The sequence below is a fragment of the Gracilinanus agilis genome, chromosome 3 (assembly GCF_016433145.1).
Source record: "Gracilinanus agilis isolate LMUSP501 chromosome 3, AgileGrace, whole genome shotgun sequence".
NCBI lineage: Eukaryota > Metazoa > Chordata > Mammalia > Didelphimorphia > Didelphidae > Gracilinanus > Gracilinanus agilis.
Genome location: NC_058132.1, coordinates 421,597,980 through 421,615,847, shown reverse-complemented (window position 1 = coordinate 421,615,847; position 17,868 = coordinate 421,597,980). Strand labels below are relative to the sequence as shown.

Below are 17,868 nucleotides of genomic sequence, written 5' to 3'. Positions count from 1 at the left end.
GTTCTGCATCTCTAGTTAAAACTGTAAGTGGCTTAGTGATTTTCCCATAATTCAGAATCCATTCCTTGCAAAACCCTGTGGTTTCTAATATAGGTCAAAGTTGCCTCTTGGTCTTTGGGGCACCAAGTTTTTGAATGTCTACTATTCTTTTTTGGGACATATTTCTAGATACCTCAGAAAGAAAAAATCCCCAAAACTCCACCCTTGGGAGACATCCAAGTTTTGTTTTTGATATTTTGTGTCCCCTCTTATACAATTCACTCAAAAGATATCTGTGAGACTCACTTGCAGATGGAGATGCTAGCAAAAGGTCATCCACAAAGTGTATCCGTTTGCTTTCTTTAAATTGTATGGTTTTCAGGTCTTTATTTAAAATTTGGGAGAAGAGATTTGGGCTTTCACCATACCCTTGGGGCAAATGAATCCAAGAAAAAGTGTTTCCCTGCCATGTAAAAGCAGATATCTTTTGGGAATCCTTGTATATGGGTATAGAGAAAAAAAGCAGAACATAAATCAACCATGGTGAAGTATTTTACACTACTTGGAATAGAGGAAATAATTGTTGCAGGACTTCACACTACTGGATGGGATTTCGCTACATGATCATTTATTGCTCTTAAATCTTGAATGGATCTGTAGCATTTCCTTGAAACTGTGATATACATTTTAATGATATCTTGTATGCAGAATGAAACTTGTGGTCCTTAGCACTTTGCAGTCACTTTGGATTTGATATTTTGTGTAATTTTGTACATTTCTTTCATAGGTTTGATGAAGACCAGAGAAGTATGCTTTCCATTGAACTTCACACCATCATTTGTCATAGAGAATGTCCCTAACTGAGAATAGAATGCTTTTTGCATATGAATCTTCAATACACAGTACCAATATTCTTTTGAGCCTCAATGATCAAAGGAAAAGAGATCTTCTTTGTGATGTCACTGTCTTAGTGGAAGATCAGCAATTTCGTGCTCACCGTTGTGTGCTTGCAGCATGCAGCAGTTACTTTCTTTCAAGAATTGTTGGCCAATCAGATACGGATCTTATCATTACTCTCCCAGAAGAGGTAGGAGATCCATGTTTCCAAAAGTAACAATGAACTCATTTTTAGTCCTTTATTTCCCCAATCCAGAACTTGTAAAATTATATAAAATGAAGACTGATGTCATCCACTTATGTGAGAAATAATTCCTAAATGTGCTGATTACTTTTAGATTGTTTTCAGAATCAGATTATTTTACATATGAAAGATCCAAGCACTTGTTAGTTTTAGAGCTGGAAGGGACCTTGAGTTATCTAGTCTAATTCCTCTCTTTACAAATGAGTAAAACTGAGACCCAGAGACATGAAATAACTTATCCAAATTCATGTTGCTAGGAAGTAATAGTCTTATGTCACATCTGTTCTTCTTTCTAGTATGGCATACTATATCTAATAAAGAATTTTGAATTTTAAAGTCATAACTTAGTAAAAAATGTTTATCTCCTTAAAAATCTTACAATAGTAACTTAAAATTAATAAACCACTATCTGTGAATATAGAGGATACACAGGGAGTTGAAGGGGGAATAATAGTTTACAACCTCAGGAATCCATGCTATTTCCAGAATGTCTATCCCAGTGGAGGAAACTTTCTTGGTTGTGAGTTCATAAAAGTAGCTATTTCTCTAGATAAATTCACTTTCACTTTTTCAGGCTTGGCTATTTGTAGTTGGTTTAGGCATTTGCCCTTTATGTTTGTTTCTCCTTCTAATAACTAGCACATTGTTTTGCATATAGGGGTTAGAGATTTCACTGGAATAAGGAATTCTCAGATGAGAACACTTTTTATGCAGAAGTACCTTTTCTGCAATTTTTATAGTGTTAAGATTAAAATTGAGTCTGGCTGTAGATTTTAATATTTTTATTAATAGAAAGGAGAGGATGAGAGAAGAGTGAGAATATAGTTCAGTAATGGTGAACCATGGCACAGGTGCCAAAGATGGCACGCAGAGTGCTCTATATGGTCACGTGTCTCCCCCTCCCCTCAAGTTCGTTGCTAGAAAAGCAGAGGGACAGAGGGACTCGAACAGAGCTGATTCCCTCTCCCTTTCTACCATACCTGATGACATTTTTTCACATCCTGCCCTTCTGCCCAGCAGCCAATGGGAGTGCCTAATGGATAAGCTGGGCGACTCACAAGTGGCAGATCTGGAGGGGAGCAGACCATTCAGGCCACTCCCTTCCCCCTCTCTACACTCACTGAAGACATTCCTCACTTCACCCACCCAGCAGCCCGATGGGAGTACTTCCTCCCTACCTCTGTGTGGGGTAATGGGGGTGGGGTGGGTTGCACTCCCCACTCAGGAGCAGGGAGGGGCATGGCACATGGTCTCTGGGGGGCAATAGGGCATGACACTTGGTCTAGGGGGTGGGGTAGGATCAGGGCCTGGCACTCCATCTCTAGAAGGTTTGCCATCACTGATATAGATCATTCCTAAAGAAATGATTAATATATAGCCTCCATTTTGCTGAGTAAGGCCTAAACTTCCTTTTGTAATGCAAGGTTGCTAACAGAAGCCTTTTGCGTCTGCAATTTCAAACTGTCACAGCCTTCTCTCTGCCCATTGACTCTCACACTTCACGCCTATTGAGCCAACTGTTGCCCTTTCTCCTTTGCCTGGGCCACCCAGGGGATATCTGGCAATTTCAAACTATCACAGCTTAGAGGTTTTAGAATCTTCAGAAAGTCAGTTGGAGCCTGAGGCTATAAATAGGGCTGAAGTTCCAACTGACACAGCTTTTGCCTTCTGGCTTTTGTTTTGCCTGGGGGCTTTTGTTTTTTGGGCTTTGGCTTAGCCTGTTGGCTTTGGCTTTTTGGCTTGGCTTTGGCCTTTTGGCTTCGGCATTGGCCTGTGCTTATTTTGTCTTGGGGAAATTTGGACCTATCTGATTTCTCTGGACCTCTCCCTGATCCCTCCGTTACATCCCTGCTATTTCCCCTGAATTTCCCTTTGGACCCTTGGAGGAAGGGTGGGATTGGTGATTGGACATTGTAGATTTAGTTTCTGCAGGCAAGTAGGGCATCCTAAAACAAGTTACTTCTAATTTAGTGATTTGATAAATACTTTACTTCAAAGGCAGTCAAACTTTCCTGACTGGGAGAGCCTCAGTCTAACCCTCTCCTGTGACCCATCCCCCACCATCCAGCCTTCTCCCTAGCAGCAGTTAAAAAACCTAAGACCTCTCCCTCTGATTAACCTGACATTAATAAATCCCTTTTGTTACCTACTCAAAACCTCTGGTGAATCATTGTATCGAAGATTAAGGCAAGGGCTGAAGAGGGAAGGAATTATTTTCTTTTATTTTTTGAGGGAACCACTGGCATCCATCTTGGCAGAGACTTCCTGTAGCCATCCATTTCACTGGCAGGGAGGAGCCCTTTTATCTCCTCCCTCAAAGGACTTTAGAAATTAACAAGAGAAACCCCCAGCCTTGATATAAACATTTCTGACTGGCCCAAATTCCTCTGGTACCTTAGAAATACCTTCCCTGCCTGAAGGGTTCGGCCTATCTCCTCCAGTATCCTCTGTCTCTAGCCTCTGTGAATAAGCCTGTTTGAGCTGCCCTCCTGTATACTCCCTGTCATTCCCCTACATTCCTATATACCACCTCATCCTTCCCTACACTCAGCTATCTCCTTCATTCCCCTTCCAAATCACCTCATCACCTTTATCCCTCCTTTTACCAAGATTACCTGTTTCTTTATAACACTTTCCACAGCAACCACCTCGTAAGTCTTGTCTATCTCCATCTGAGAAGCCAAAAGAGAGAAATCTGATGGGACCTCAGTTTATCTGATTTTCTCTCTACCCACTGACTCTCACACTTCATGCCTATTGAGGCAGCTGTTGCCCTATCTCCTTTGCCTGGGCCACCCAGGGGACATTTGGCTTGCCTCGTTGTCCCCTACCTCAATTGCTGTCTTTTCCTGCTGACTACAGGGGGTGCCAGAGTTTTGATTCTATTCTCATGATCCAAAGTCCACTCAATAATATTGCCTAAAGCAGTGGTGTCAAACTTAAATAGAAATGGGAGCCACTAATCCATACATAAAGATCCCTGTGGTCACATGTTGACTTAGGTTTAAAATAGAATGTTATCGGCTCTATTATGTTTTTATTTCATTTGTTAAATATTTCCCTACTACAATTTAATTTGTATTGGATGGACCTGAGAATATTGTGGGTCACATGAAGCCTTGGCTCTTTTGGCTTAGAACACTAAGAGATTTTATTTAGGGTCACACAGCTCATACATGTTTCAACAATAGGCCTTGAGACTAGGTTTTCCTGGCTTAGAGGCATGCTCTTTATCCAATATGCCATGCTACTTCTCATCTTGCAATAGGAGGTACTTAATAAATAAATAGATCACTGACCACATCTTCAAGGAGGTGAAGAATATCACAAGACATGATTTGTCCAAAGTTTCATTTCCTACCATTTTGAGTTAACTTTTTTGAGTTAAGGTACTTTCCCAAATGTTCATTAACACGCAAATGTTAAAACTATAATGAGATGTCTGTTAAAATAATTAGTTCAGTTTATGTGCATTATGTTGCAATGTAACCATGGAGTTTTTTCCTGTTCAGCTTTAGGGAGTTCACTTTAGACAAAAAGTCATGAATTCTGTCACATTCATTCCAAGCTCCTAGAAATTAGAAAATGCCTCTCATTTAAGTAGTGACTTGACTTTTTACTTAACTTTAATTTTAGCTAACTTTTGGCTTCTTTGTTGTAAAGATAGAATTCATTTTGGGTTGAGAAATGTTCAAGTTAATGAAAGATCAAATTATACCAGGATTTTTGGATAAACTTGTATTAGGAAGGGAAGTTAGGGAAAGAGCCAACTTTTTTCAAGAATTTATTTAGCCTGGGTCTTCTCTTTTGAGATGCCACAGCCAATGACCTTCCTTGACATCTCTCTTCTCTGCTGCAAATCAGTCCTACTTGTTCTCCTCATGCATCCTCATAGAATCCCATATTGTTCTAACCTGTTTAAAAAATCTTTTCCCAATTTGACAATTTATGGATGACAACCATAGCTGATTTGTACAGAGTACTTGTGAAATCTGAGGCCTATGTTTGAACTTGATTGGGCATCCCAATACTTTAAATGATGGGATTTTATAGATAAGTCACTTCACCCTTACATTCCCCCCCTAGTTTTTTTTTTTAATTTTTTTTTTTTAATTTTAAACCCTTAACTTCTGTGTATTGACTTATAGGTGGAAGAGTGGTAAGGGTAGGCGATGGAGGTCAAGTGACTTGCCCAGGGTCACACAGCTGGGAAGTGTCTGAGGCCGGATTTGAACCTAGGACCTCCTGTCTCTAGGCCTGGCTCTCACTCCACTGAGCTACCCAGCTGCCCCCTCCCCCCGTAGTTTTGATGCTTGCTGTCCCCAGCATATCCACTGGAACATGTTTGGCAAAACCCAGATTCCCAAATCCTGGGTGGCTCTTTAATGGCTTAAGTGGATATTCTATATTATCTGACTTGAATGCCTTTCTCAGTTTTTTTACACTTAAGAATCTCAGGAAAAGCCTATATGACATTATTCGTATGCTATTCTGGTAATTAATATTCTTACTCTCCAAAAGACTTAAACTGCTGCTGTAGCAAGGGTGGGGGTCAGGGATGAATCTCTGCCTTCCAGTTGTAATCCAGAAATAGATTCCTTCCTTCTCAAGCTGGAAAGAATTATAATTTCCAGGCTCTTCAGTGAGTCTTTCCCCTCCTGACATTTCCCAATAAGTTAGCTGTCCAAACCTTGCTATAATGGCTTTCACATGATAAATTTTACAAGCTAGGCAAATTTAATAGTCTACATGTTAACACAAAGCTAATAAACACATGACAGGAAAAATAAGACAGGAGTATGCAGCAGATTTTTTTAAGTGGGCATATTTGAAGACATTCAGGGCATTATCATTGGGTTTCATGTATATTTTGTCTGAGACATAGTCTGGTCACTGGTTGGATAATCCTTTGCTTTTCCATGACCTGTTGCCCTATCTTCCCCTACACCACTGCTAGTTTTGATGATACTGATGGATTATAATCCTCACTAGGGAGAAGAGAAGAATTTATTAAGTACTAACTATTTGCCTAATATATACCTAATATATAAGGCATTGTATTAAGCACTTAAAAATATGTCATTTCCTCTTCAAAGCAGCCTTAGGAAGTAGATGTTTTACATTTGAGGAAGCTAAGGCACACAAAGGTTTAGTGACTTGTGCAGGGTTATATAATTAAGAATCTGATGCTAGGTTTAAATTCAGGTTTTTCTGATTCTAGGCCCAGCATAACTCTCTGTCACTGCCAGTTAACTGCCTATAGACCAGGCTTTCTAAGCTTTCATTGATCTTGTACCGAATACAAAGTCTTCATTTAAAATGTTTGTTTCTGAACCTCTGTCTTGGTCAGGAAGAATATTCATTACTGGTAGGTGGTCTCTGGCTTAGAGTTCTCTAAGATGTTCATAAGTTTCAGCTTTAAAGAGTCTATGAATAAATTAAAGAATCTATTAATAAATGTTAATAAAGTAACACTCATTAGCATACATGCTATTATGAAATTAACTGGAAACTTTCAGACAGTTGAGTCCTACAAATGGGACAAATGATTTAAAGATATTTTTAATTTATGAAAGATAGGTTAAGAGCATTTCTTGAATGATGCAATAAATGAACAGTTAAAAGCTAGCAAGAAGGCATTGGGTACTTTGGTGAAAGGTGGTGAGAATTATATACATAAAGGAATAGATTAAAGAACTCAAGACAGTATATTTTCACAATTTTTCTTTAGACTTGACCTCATGCTTGTTCTTTAAGCTTCAAGAAGGTCAGGAACTGATATACACTCCATAAATAAGAACTAAAGAAGTAGTACAAAGCCATAAATGCTGAAATTTTTCTTGGTGTAGGATTTGGTGTGGCTATTCTTTTGATTTTTATGTATTTTATAAGAATATATAAATATAAATTAATCTATGAGAAACCAGTAGGTGAAATTACTTCATTACATGTAATGGGGAAGGAAGAAGACCAACTGCATGACATGGTCAAGAGAGTCCTGCAATTTCTGTAGTCTAAGAGAAATGTATGCCCTACCAAGGGCTTTGTGTAGAAATAAACTTCTTTTCAAATTGACAAACAACCTACGATAGAAAGAAAATTGTCAAATTCAGTAATGTTTTTTAAAATATCTAATAAGCCACAGTTCAATAAAAGTGTTTAATTTTTATTTTCTGGCTTATATCTTGATTTTTATGGATTAACTAAAGGTTTAAGATTTTTTAAAGAAAGTAATTTAGAAAAAGTCAGGTTTACTTCTGATTTTTGGATTACCTTCACCTTGGTCTGACCCTTTGTAAATGTATTAGTTTCATTACAATGTAATGGATTTGGAGTTTGGACTTGGGTTCAAAGCCCATCTTATCTTTAGGATTTACTAGATCTTGAGCAAGGCATTTCAATGTAGTCAGTTTCTTCATCTGTTAAATAGAAATAATATTTGTATTAATGTCAAGGCATTGAAGATACCAGAAGATAATGCCTTTATTGTTGCAATGAACCAATTTTTTTTTAGTAAAATAGTGTTACACTGTTGTAGTCTAATTAGTCTGATAAAGACTCTCCTATGTTGAGTAAGACATAATTTTCAGCAGCCTTGAGATGTGTGTGTATGTGTGTGTGTGTGTGTATGTATGTGTATGTGTATGTATGTGTGTTCCTCTGTCAAGCTTTACAAGTATATTATGTCAGAGATTTTAGAATGGGACTAAAATACAAAGTAAATCTCAGAAATAGAACAACCCATCAGTTCATTCACAGTAATGTATTCCTTGAGTAAAATACTTAGTTGTGAGATAATACTTTTGAAGATAGCTGGTCTTTATTTCATCAATTCTGTGACATTGTGGCATTAACTTTTATAGTTTATTATATGCAAGTAGATAATTCATTCAGTTTCCCTGGTGTCTCAAGTCCAACAACCTAATTTGAATAAACACAGCAGTTGGCACTGTGGATTGAAGTAGCTACAGAGTTGTTATATATTTTAAAACATGTTCATTCTGCAGGACATTTTAGCAGTGAAAAATAAACCCATAAATTTTCCTTCTCAGTTTAACACTAACTTAAGTATTAAATTTGATTTATTTGGGAATATTTCTTTTAAAAAAACTTAGCACAGAATGGGAAATCCCAGCTCTATTTTGAATTTTGAATAATCAATAACTTCCTGTAATCACAACCCTCTTATGACTTAGTAGATATCAGGAATTTTGTGGTTCCAAACTTCTCTTTTGAGGTAAATCTAATGATGAGCTTTTCAAGCTCATTTAAGCTAAGAGATCTATATAGTCTATTACCAGGTCCATATTGAAGCTTTTATTTTTTGATAAGATCTGTCAGAACTTTATCAAGAACCCATGTTTGGGATAGAGATATTGGTAGAGCCTCAGTGCTAATGGGAAAATTTTTACAAAGAATTTTGAGAGCCAGTATTATTAGTTAGTCTTAAATACATTTAGAAATGCAGAATTTATTTGAAATATAATTGGGAGCATTTTCTTAGACATTTTAAACTTTCCCTTTCCTGTCAGATAAATATTGATGTCTGGTAGGTCTGGCCTAGAAAGGAGTATCAATTAAAGTAGTGAGATTGTATGAATTAATAGGATAAGTACGTATCTCTTACTGGTAATTTCTGAAAAGCTTATATGACTACATTACCTCATTATAAAATGAGAAGTTATAATTTCGATTACCTTAATATGAATTTTTTAATAACTTAAAGCAAAACCATATTTAGGTTTTCAGATAATTTAACAGGTATTTTAACAAAAAATTAGTTTTTTCTTATTACAAATATAATAGTCTTTGGTGCTGGATGATGAGTAAATTTAACTGTTTTCTTAAATTCTAATATATTCCTTATTTAATTTACCTTTTATTTTAAGGAAGACTTGGTTTCTTATTTATGTTGTCTTGGCAATGTGTCACTATTTGGGTAGAGAATTTTGAAAAAACCCTACAACTTAAAAAAATTGTTATATATTGTTAAAATTGTCTTAGTTACAAATGCTTCTGAACAACATTAAGTGTCAACTTGCTATTTGATGAAACATTTTCTTCCCTCTTCCAAATATAGATTGATAGTATCTTCTTGTAATTGAAAAATAATGTTGAAGTATATTAATTGGTTTACTGGTAAATGTTAACCAGCTCTCCTAGAAAAATATATATACACATTTAAAAAAAACCATCCTACCTTATAACCAACACTGAGAATTGGTTCTAAGGCAGAAGAATGGTAAAGGCTAGCAATTAGGGTTAAGTGACTTGCCTGGCATCACCTAGTTAGGAAGTGTCTGAGGCCAAATTTGAATCCAGAAGATTTTCTGACCTCAGACCTGGCTCTCTACCGAGTGAATCACCAAGCTATCCCTTGTACACACATTTTTCAGATTAATCTGCATTTTTAACATTTTTTTCCATCAATTTCTTAGCCTAGACAATCAACAAAACATCAAGCTCTGATTTGTAGCATTTGCTGATTACTGAGGTATAAATGGTTCATACTGAAATCTTAACAATAGGCTTGGTCAGTTGGCTTCAGCACATCCTTGAGTAGATTTCCCTATCACATTGCTTCAAACAATTAGGTTTTATGGAAAAGTTTTTAATAAAAGATGTCATGTGGAACTCTGTTTGTAAGATTGGTAGACTACAATAAATTTAAAACTTCTGTTCTATTTTTACTCCTTCCTGAGGACTCAAATAGGACAGTTGTAAGTGTTCAAATACTGTATTTGAATTTTTGTACTACAAATCAAGAATTTTTTTCAATGTTCTTAAAACTGAAAGAACCAAGAATCAATTTTGAAATTATCTAATCTTAAATTATTTGTCTTGTAATATGTGAAATGATGGATAATATTTGCTGGCAGTTTGAATACTTCCCCCATTATCCTCCCCTCCCCCCCAGTACAGTAGAATTTTAGACTCAACTCATTTGACAGGTAGGGCTGCTGATTGTTGAAGTTAGTGTTAGAATACTTATATTGCTTTTCTCTTTAAAGTCCCTCCTATCCTGGTAGCAGGTGTTGTTATTAAAAATGAGGAAGGCAGATATTAAAAGGGAGAATTGTATTTTAATAAAAGCCATGCTGATAGAGATAAAAATCATTAGACCACGCACCTGTAAGTATTCAAACTGCTGCCTCAGCCATTTTACCTTTTGTACCTTTGTGCGCCTGGTAGCTAAAGAGAAAATTCAAAGTCACTTCCCCCTATTTTAAAACAGTCCCTCACCTTGAATACGTAATCCAAAACAGGAAACCCATTGGGGATCACGGGAAATGTAGTTCCAAGTATCCCAAGTGATTTTAAATAACACACAGGCATCTTTCTCATTTAAGATCTTTGACTCTAAGCTGGTTTAGGAAACCACTTTTTCTCCCTTACTATCTAGATTAATGGAGAAGTGTAATAGATTGTTTAAGGGTAAAATGAGCTTTGGAGTGCATCTCTGATCATGCTTTCATACCAGCTAAATGTTTACATTTGGCTGGAGTGGATGATGTTCCTTTAGAGTGAATCTGCTCTTTGGCATTATCCTTGTTTCTGTACTTTTATTTTTCATTTTCTATCTGGGAGTTTTGTGCATAATTAATTTTTTTAAAGACAGGATGACTAGATAGGGTCGTACCTCCAAAAGTTTTTTTTTAGGTATATGCAGTTCATTTTAGCAAATTTAGAAATTATTTAGGAGCTTGGCAAGAGAAACCTAGAACTTCAAGTAGTTTACAAAAAATTCTGATTCTGTTTTGCCTTAATAATTTAAACTTTCTTTGAAAGTAGAATGATTGTTCTTTGGTCATGGCAATGATACAAATGACTTTTTTTCATGTATGATTAAGATGCAACAATGTAAAAATGAAGGGTGTGTCTCAGTTGAACAGGATATATTCTTTTCTTGAAAATGCACAAGTTGCATTTAAGGGATTTGTAGCCAATAAACTATTATTATTATGATAAGTCATCGTTGGCTTTCTCTCACAATTATTTTGCATGGTTTAAAATTTCAGCAGACAGGTTTGACCATGTCACTATCTTGCTCAAGATGCTTCAGTGGTTTCCTATTGCTTCTGTGATGAAAAATAAATTCCTTCCTTGCATTTGAGTTTTTCACAGTTTAGATTTAATCTATCTTCCCAGCCTGTTTTCACAATATTCTTCTGCTTCTATTCATCATTCCATCTGTATGGGTTTACTTGCTCTTCTCTCCACAATTGACTTTATATCTCCTTCCTCATTGTCCTTGTGTTCTATGTCTGGAATTCTTTCTCTTAAGTTCAACTTAAATACAGCCTACTCAGTTCCCTTCCTGATTCTCCTTTCCTCCCTACTAACAACTCTAGTTAGTGTTTTTTCTCTTCCTTCTACTTTATTACTTTGTATTTCCTAATTGTTGTACATGTTTTCCTTTACTGAAATATAAATTATCAAGAATGAAGACACTTGATTTTTTGGACTTTGTATTTTAACTTATCACTTAACATCACTTAACACATTGTACTTAATAATTGCAATGATTATTTTAAAATTTGCCCTGAACCTTTTATATGGTATGTTAATTTTTATTTTATTTTTTTTGACAGGTGACAGTTAAAGGATTTAATCCTTTGATTCATTTTGCCTATACAGCTAAGCTTATTTTAAATAAAGACAATGTTGATGAAGTATGCAAGTGTGTTGAATTTTTGGGCATGCATAACATTGAAGAATCCTGTTTTCAGTTTCTCAGGCTTAAATTTTTGAACTCCACAGCAGATCAGCAAGAATACCCAACAAAAAAGTGCTTTACGTCACATTGTCAGAAAGCCAACACTAAAATTTCATTATTGGATCATGGGGATCTAGAAATAGATGAAGTAGAAGAACTTCTAGAAAATGAACATGTTCAGATTTCTCACTCTAAAATCCATACATGTAAAGAAAATGAAAATATACCACCTCCCATCCAAGACAATGCCAATCAAACATATGAATCATGCTTAGAAAAGGATGGTGCTCCTGGTTTATCATCTTTAGGCCCAAAGTACAGAAAATTCCAAAAAGCTTTTGGAACAGATAGAGTTCATAGTGTGGAATCTAGTATTAAAGATATTCAAACACCAACATTTGTTTCTGTTCAGCCAAAAGAATTATCTGAAAATGAAGACATAGAAACTCAAGATTGTACAGATTTACAGATGATTTTAAAACATGAAGACACTCAAATAGAAATGGGTGATGAGGAAGAAGCAAAGAAAAAAAAGAATTCATGTCAGGATATGGCAAAAACTGAGGTGACACAGCTTCCCCCAGATTCTACTATAGCATCCCATGGATTTTACTCTCTTTCTCTCTTGCACACATATGAACAATATAGTGATACGAATCTTACAGGTATGCAAAATGTAACTGTGTTAACTGAAGAACCTTTGACTAGTATGGATATGAGAGCAGATAAAACAGTTACTGAAAATCAAGCTTTGCCTTTGAAATCTGCTTCAGGCCATAAAGATGACAAGCCCACATCAACAAATGATCGAAGCAGTGTGGAAAGAGAAGTAGCAGAGCACCTAGCAAAAGGTTTCTGGAGTGACCTTTGCAACACAGATGCTAATTGTCAACTTCAGCTGTCACCTGCCTTAGCAAAAGATTGTTCAGAACATGTATTTTCACAAAAAAGGTCTGAGTGTCCTTGGTTAGGTATCAGAATCAGTGAGAGTCCTGAACAGTGTCAAAGAACTTTTACTACATTGAATTCTGTCAGCTGCCCATTTATAAATAATCTTAGTACTGAAGAATGTTCAAATGATTTGGAAATTGGAAGTGATGATTTTGTTCCAGAACCACAGCAAGAGCCTTGCCCATATGCATGTGTGATTAGCTTGGGAGATGATTCTGAAACTGATACAGAAGGGGACAGTGAATCTTACTCAGCCAGAGAACAAGAGTGTGAGGTAAGGAGGAAATATATTTATATGCCTATATGAAGAGATAACCTCAAGCTTCTTTTGAAATGCTCATGTCCAGGTTCTTCATAAAAGAAAGTGATAATCATGATACATTAGTATAATCAAACACTGAGCAAATAAAATTGCTCAAATTTGGTTTAGAATCCCAAGAAGAAAAAGCTTTTATGATTCTGCGAACATCAGATACGTGTTTACCTTCAGAAACACACATAATCACTGACTTCATTGGTTTCTTAAGGTTCTGGTAAAATTGGTGATTGTTTTGTTGTATTTACATCTTACTAGGACAGGAGGTAATGATTATTTTGTTGTATTTTTCTGCATCTTATCAGGATAGCAGGTATTGAAATTATCGTGTCAATCCTTTTGATTTAGGGCTTAATCATCTTGCTTGACCTTTACCAAATAGCTGATTGGTAATAGGGAATTATAGGGGCAACTGGTGGCTCAGTGGATAGAGAGGCAGGTCTGGAGATAGGATACTTCCTAACTGTATGACTCTGGGCAAGTCACTTAACCCCCATTGTCTAACCTTTACCAATCTTCTACCTTGGAATCAATACTTTTAAGTATCAATTCTAAGACAGAAAGTGAAGGTTTAAAAAAATTCATTCTCTAAATTGCCAGTGATAAATTGTATGAGAGAAAAAAGTGATCTTTTTTTTTCTTATCCAAATTAAATTCTTTTTTGACAAAATGTATCTTTATAATTTTATTTTTCTCCCTTTTTTATTTAGAATATTTTTTCGTGGTTCTCTGATTCATGATTCCTTCTCCCCACCTTCTGCCCCCCGCCCTTCCCCCGGCTCTTTCTTACCCCCTCCTGAAGCTGACAAGTAATTCCACTGGGTTATACATGTATCATTGTTCAAAACCCATTTCCATATTATGCATATTTGCAGTAGAGTGATCTTCTAACATCAAAGCCCCAATCGTATCCCCATCAAACTATGTGATTGATCATATGTTTTTCTTCTGTGTTTCTGTTCCCCCAGTTCTTTCTCTGGATGTGGATAGTGTTCTTTCTCTTAAGTTCCTCTAGATTGTCCTGGATCATTGCATTGCTGCTAGTATAGAAGTCCATTACATTCGATTGTAACACAGTGTATTAGTCTCTGTGTATAATGTTCCCCTGGTTCTGCTCCTTTCACTCTGCATCAGTTCCTGGAGGTCATTCCAGTTCACATGGAATTCCTCCAGTTTATTATTCCTTTGAGCACAGTAGTATTACATCACCATCATATACCACAATTTATTTGGTCATTACCCAATCGATGGACACCCCCTCATTTTCCAATTTTTTGCCACCACAAAGAGCATAGCTATAAACATTTTTTGTACGAGTCAAAAAGTGATCTTTCTTATATGTTACCTGAGGTATTGTTAAAGTAACAATATCCCTATGAATACTTTTTATGTCACCATTTTATATCCTTAATTTTTTCATAAATCATTTCAATGACTAGTTTCATTAACACTATATTTCTTTAATGTTTTATCATAAATTGAAAATAGCTAGAATGAAACTTACATTTTGACCTATATAAGTCAATAGTTATTTGCAAATCAATTTTCCTACCATTGGCAAGTTTTCTTGGTATTCATTGTAGTTTATTAAGCAAAACATGAAACAAATAATAGACCAGTGGTAAGTTTGTACTTTGAGCAAGTTATAACTATTTAGTGCCATAATTTCTTTAATTTATGATAAAGTAGTTATATTTCACATTAAAAAATTATTGAGAACACCTTAAAGAACTTTTCTTTGTGTGGGTTATATCTTGGTAGTTACTATATTAGAATTTAAAATATCTCATTATTATTGTGACAATAGTTTTGATATTACAATCTTCAGGAACTGCTGCTTTAAATTATACAGGTTGGAATGATGGTTCCTTTATTCCTATTTCAAAGGTTATTGAGTTGTTTTGAAATGTCTGTAAAGCTCCTCTAAGGCCATTTTTATGCTAAGAAAAAGTAAAATGTAAATTTTTTAAAGTGTCAAATAAAACAACCGTTTTTCTCCTAACTTCAGTAGGAGATGAAGAATTAATATTTTTGGATCCTATATTTGAAGTTATTATAATCTGTTAAGTTAGTAAGATCTTAAAAAGGAGGCTTTATGTATATTTTGTTCGTAATTTTTTAACAAATTAAGAGATTGAAAGGTCAGCAGTTGATTTAAAAAAATTTTTTATGGTGTCATTAAACTCTGAGTACAGAATTTTACTTTTCTACTTTCTTTCCCTGAAATTTACTTTTTTGTTTGTAATAATAATAGCTAACATATATATATATTAAAAACCCTTATCTTCTAAATTGATACTAATTATCAGTTCAAGGCAGAAGAGTGGGTGGGTCTAGGCAATAGGGGTTAAGTGACTTGTCCAGTATCACACAGTTAAGAAGTATCTGAGGGCAGATTTGAATCCAAAACCACCTCTCTCTAGGCCTGGCTCTATCCACTGAGCCACCTAATTACCCCTGAACTTATTATACTCTTTAGGATTCAGTTGACCCAGTTTCCAATGAATTTTTAATATTTTGCTTCAGGGAATCCTTATTGAAGATATTTATAATCTTTTATGATTGTATATATGGTTATAATTTGTAATCATTTATGGTTGGTAAAGGATGTATTTAATATTTCTGCTTTTCTGCATTTGTGAGGTTTTATGCCCTTGCACAGCTTAGAATAGATACACTCTTTTCTATTCCTATTTAATATTCACTTGACCCCCATTGCCTACCCTTACCACTCTTCTGCCTTGGAGCCAATACACAGTATTGACTCCAAGACGGAAAGTAAGGGTTTAAAAAAAAAAAAAAGACAATATAAAATGAGTGGTGGGGTTTTATGCCCTTGCACAGCTTAGAATAGATACACTCTTTTCTATTCCTATTTAATTATTCTTATATTTGCTTTTCTAAGATTATATTCAGGTCTTTCATATCTTATTTACTTATCTTGATCTGAAAGGGGTGAATTCAGACGTTCTTTTATTACAGTTTTACTTTGTGTTTCTCCTTGTTACTCATGTAACTTTTCTATTAAGAATTTAGATATTATGCTATTTGGTACATCTATGTTTAAGATTGATATTAGTTCATTTTCTGTGGTACTTTTTAGTAAAATTTAATTTCCTTGTTTAATCTGTTTTAATTGGGTATTTTTGCTTTTTGCTTTTTTGGAGGTCATACCTACTATCCTGTACTTTTTACACTACAAATTTCTAGCTTAAACTGGACCCTCATTGCTGCAAAGGAATTTTTCTACATTTCACTAGTTAACTCACTATTCTATTCATTATAGTGGTACTTCCAAACATTTGTTTCTCATACCTCCTATGATTTTCTGTCTTACCACCTTCTTGGCTAAGAGCCTTCCCTCATATTTTACTGAAAAAAATTGAAGCACTTTTCTGAGACCTCCTCCCCCCACTTTCATATCACTCAGATTCCTACTGCCACTATTAAGGACTAATTCATTGTTGTCTCATGTAATAAGGTGGCCCTTTTCTTTGCTGAGGTCAGCCCCTTTATACACACAAGTGATCCTAGTCTATCCTGACTTCTCCACCCTCATCATTCCCCTATCTTTCACTGCTTACCTTTAATATTTCCCTGTTAACTGCTTTTTTATTGCCTACAAACATGTTTATGTTTCCCTCATCCTCAAAAATCCTCACTGGATCCATCCATATATTCTAACTATTGCCTTCTATCTCTCATGCTTTTGTGGCTCCATATTTCTTTTCTCTCATTCTCTTATTAATTCTATATAATTCTAACCTCATGATTTAACTCAAACTCTCTAAATTTAATGATGACTTTGTTTTTAAAAACTCAATTTTGTATTGTTGCAAGTTCCAAATTTTCTTCTTTCTACTTTCCTCTTATCCATCCACTGAAAATAAGAAAAATTAAACCCTTTTCAAATTTTTACAGTTAAAGAAAATATACCTATATTAGCAATGCTCCCTTCTCCACCAATCATATTTTAATTTATACTCAGAGTCTATTGTTTCTCTCTCTCTGGAAGTGGAAAGTGTATTTGTTTATCAGTCCTCTGGAATTGGGCTTGGTTCCATTTTTAGATCAGAGTTCCTAAGTCTCTCAGAATTATTTATCTTTATAGTACTATTGTCATTATAGAAATTGTTTTCCTGGTTCTGTTCATTTTATTGTATATATATATATATTCATACAAGTCTTCACAGTATTTTCTGAAATAGTCCCCAACATAATTTCTAACTACACAATAGCATTCCATCACATACATATCCTATGACTTGTTTAGCCTTTGGATACTCCCTAATTTGATGGCTAGTCTTTAATTTTTTAATTCTTTGCCACCACAAAAAGAGTTGCTATAGATGTTTTTGAAAATATAGGTTCTTTGGAAAGACCTCCAGGAATCGATGCAGAGCAAAAGGAGCAGAACCTGGAGAACATTGTACACAGAGACTGGTACACTGTGGTGCAATCAAACGTAATGGACTTTTCTACTAGTAGCAATGCAATGATCTAGGACGATACAGAGGAACTCGTGAGAAAGAATGCTATCCACATCCAGAGAAAGAACTGTGGGAACAGAAACACAGAAGAAAAACATGATTAATGTGACATTGAAATGGCAGAATGGAATTCTAGCTGCAAGATAGGGGGTCAAGCTACAGCTCAGAATTCCAGGGAGCCCCCCCCTGAAAACTCTGGGAGAGGGGGCAGTTTAAGGCAGTTAAGGGCGGTTGGTTCCTGGGTTGGAAGCAAGCAGGTTACTCTGTTTGCTGG

The 17,868-nt window shown here is 35.4% G+C and overlaps 1 protein-coding gene across 1 annotated transcript in view; it reads left to right on the top strand.

Annotated features, from left to right (window-relative positions):
• Nucleotides 1–829: 829 nt before the first annotated feature.
• The window catches only part of BACH1 (BTB domain and CNC homolog 1), a 33,164-nt gene continuing 16,125 nt past the window's right edge, over nt 830–17,868 (top strand). Inside the window, exons 1-2 of the mRNA XM_044670301.1 lie at nt 830–1,066; nt 11,713–13,062. Of these exons, the coding sequence (XP_044526236.1) occupies nt 830–1,066; nt 11,713–13,062 (1,587 nt within the window). The remainder of the gene's footprint in view (nt 1,067–11,712; nt 13,063–17,868) is intronic.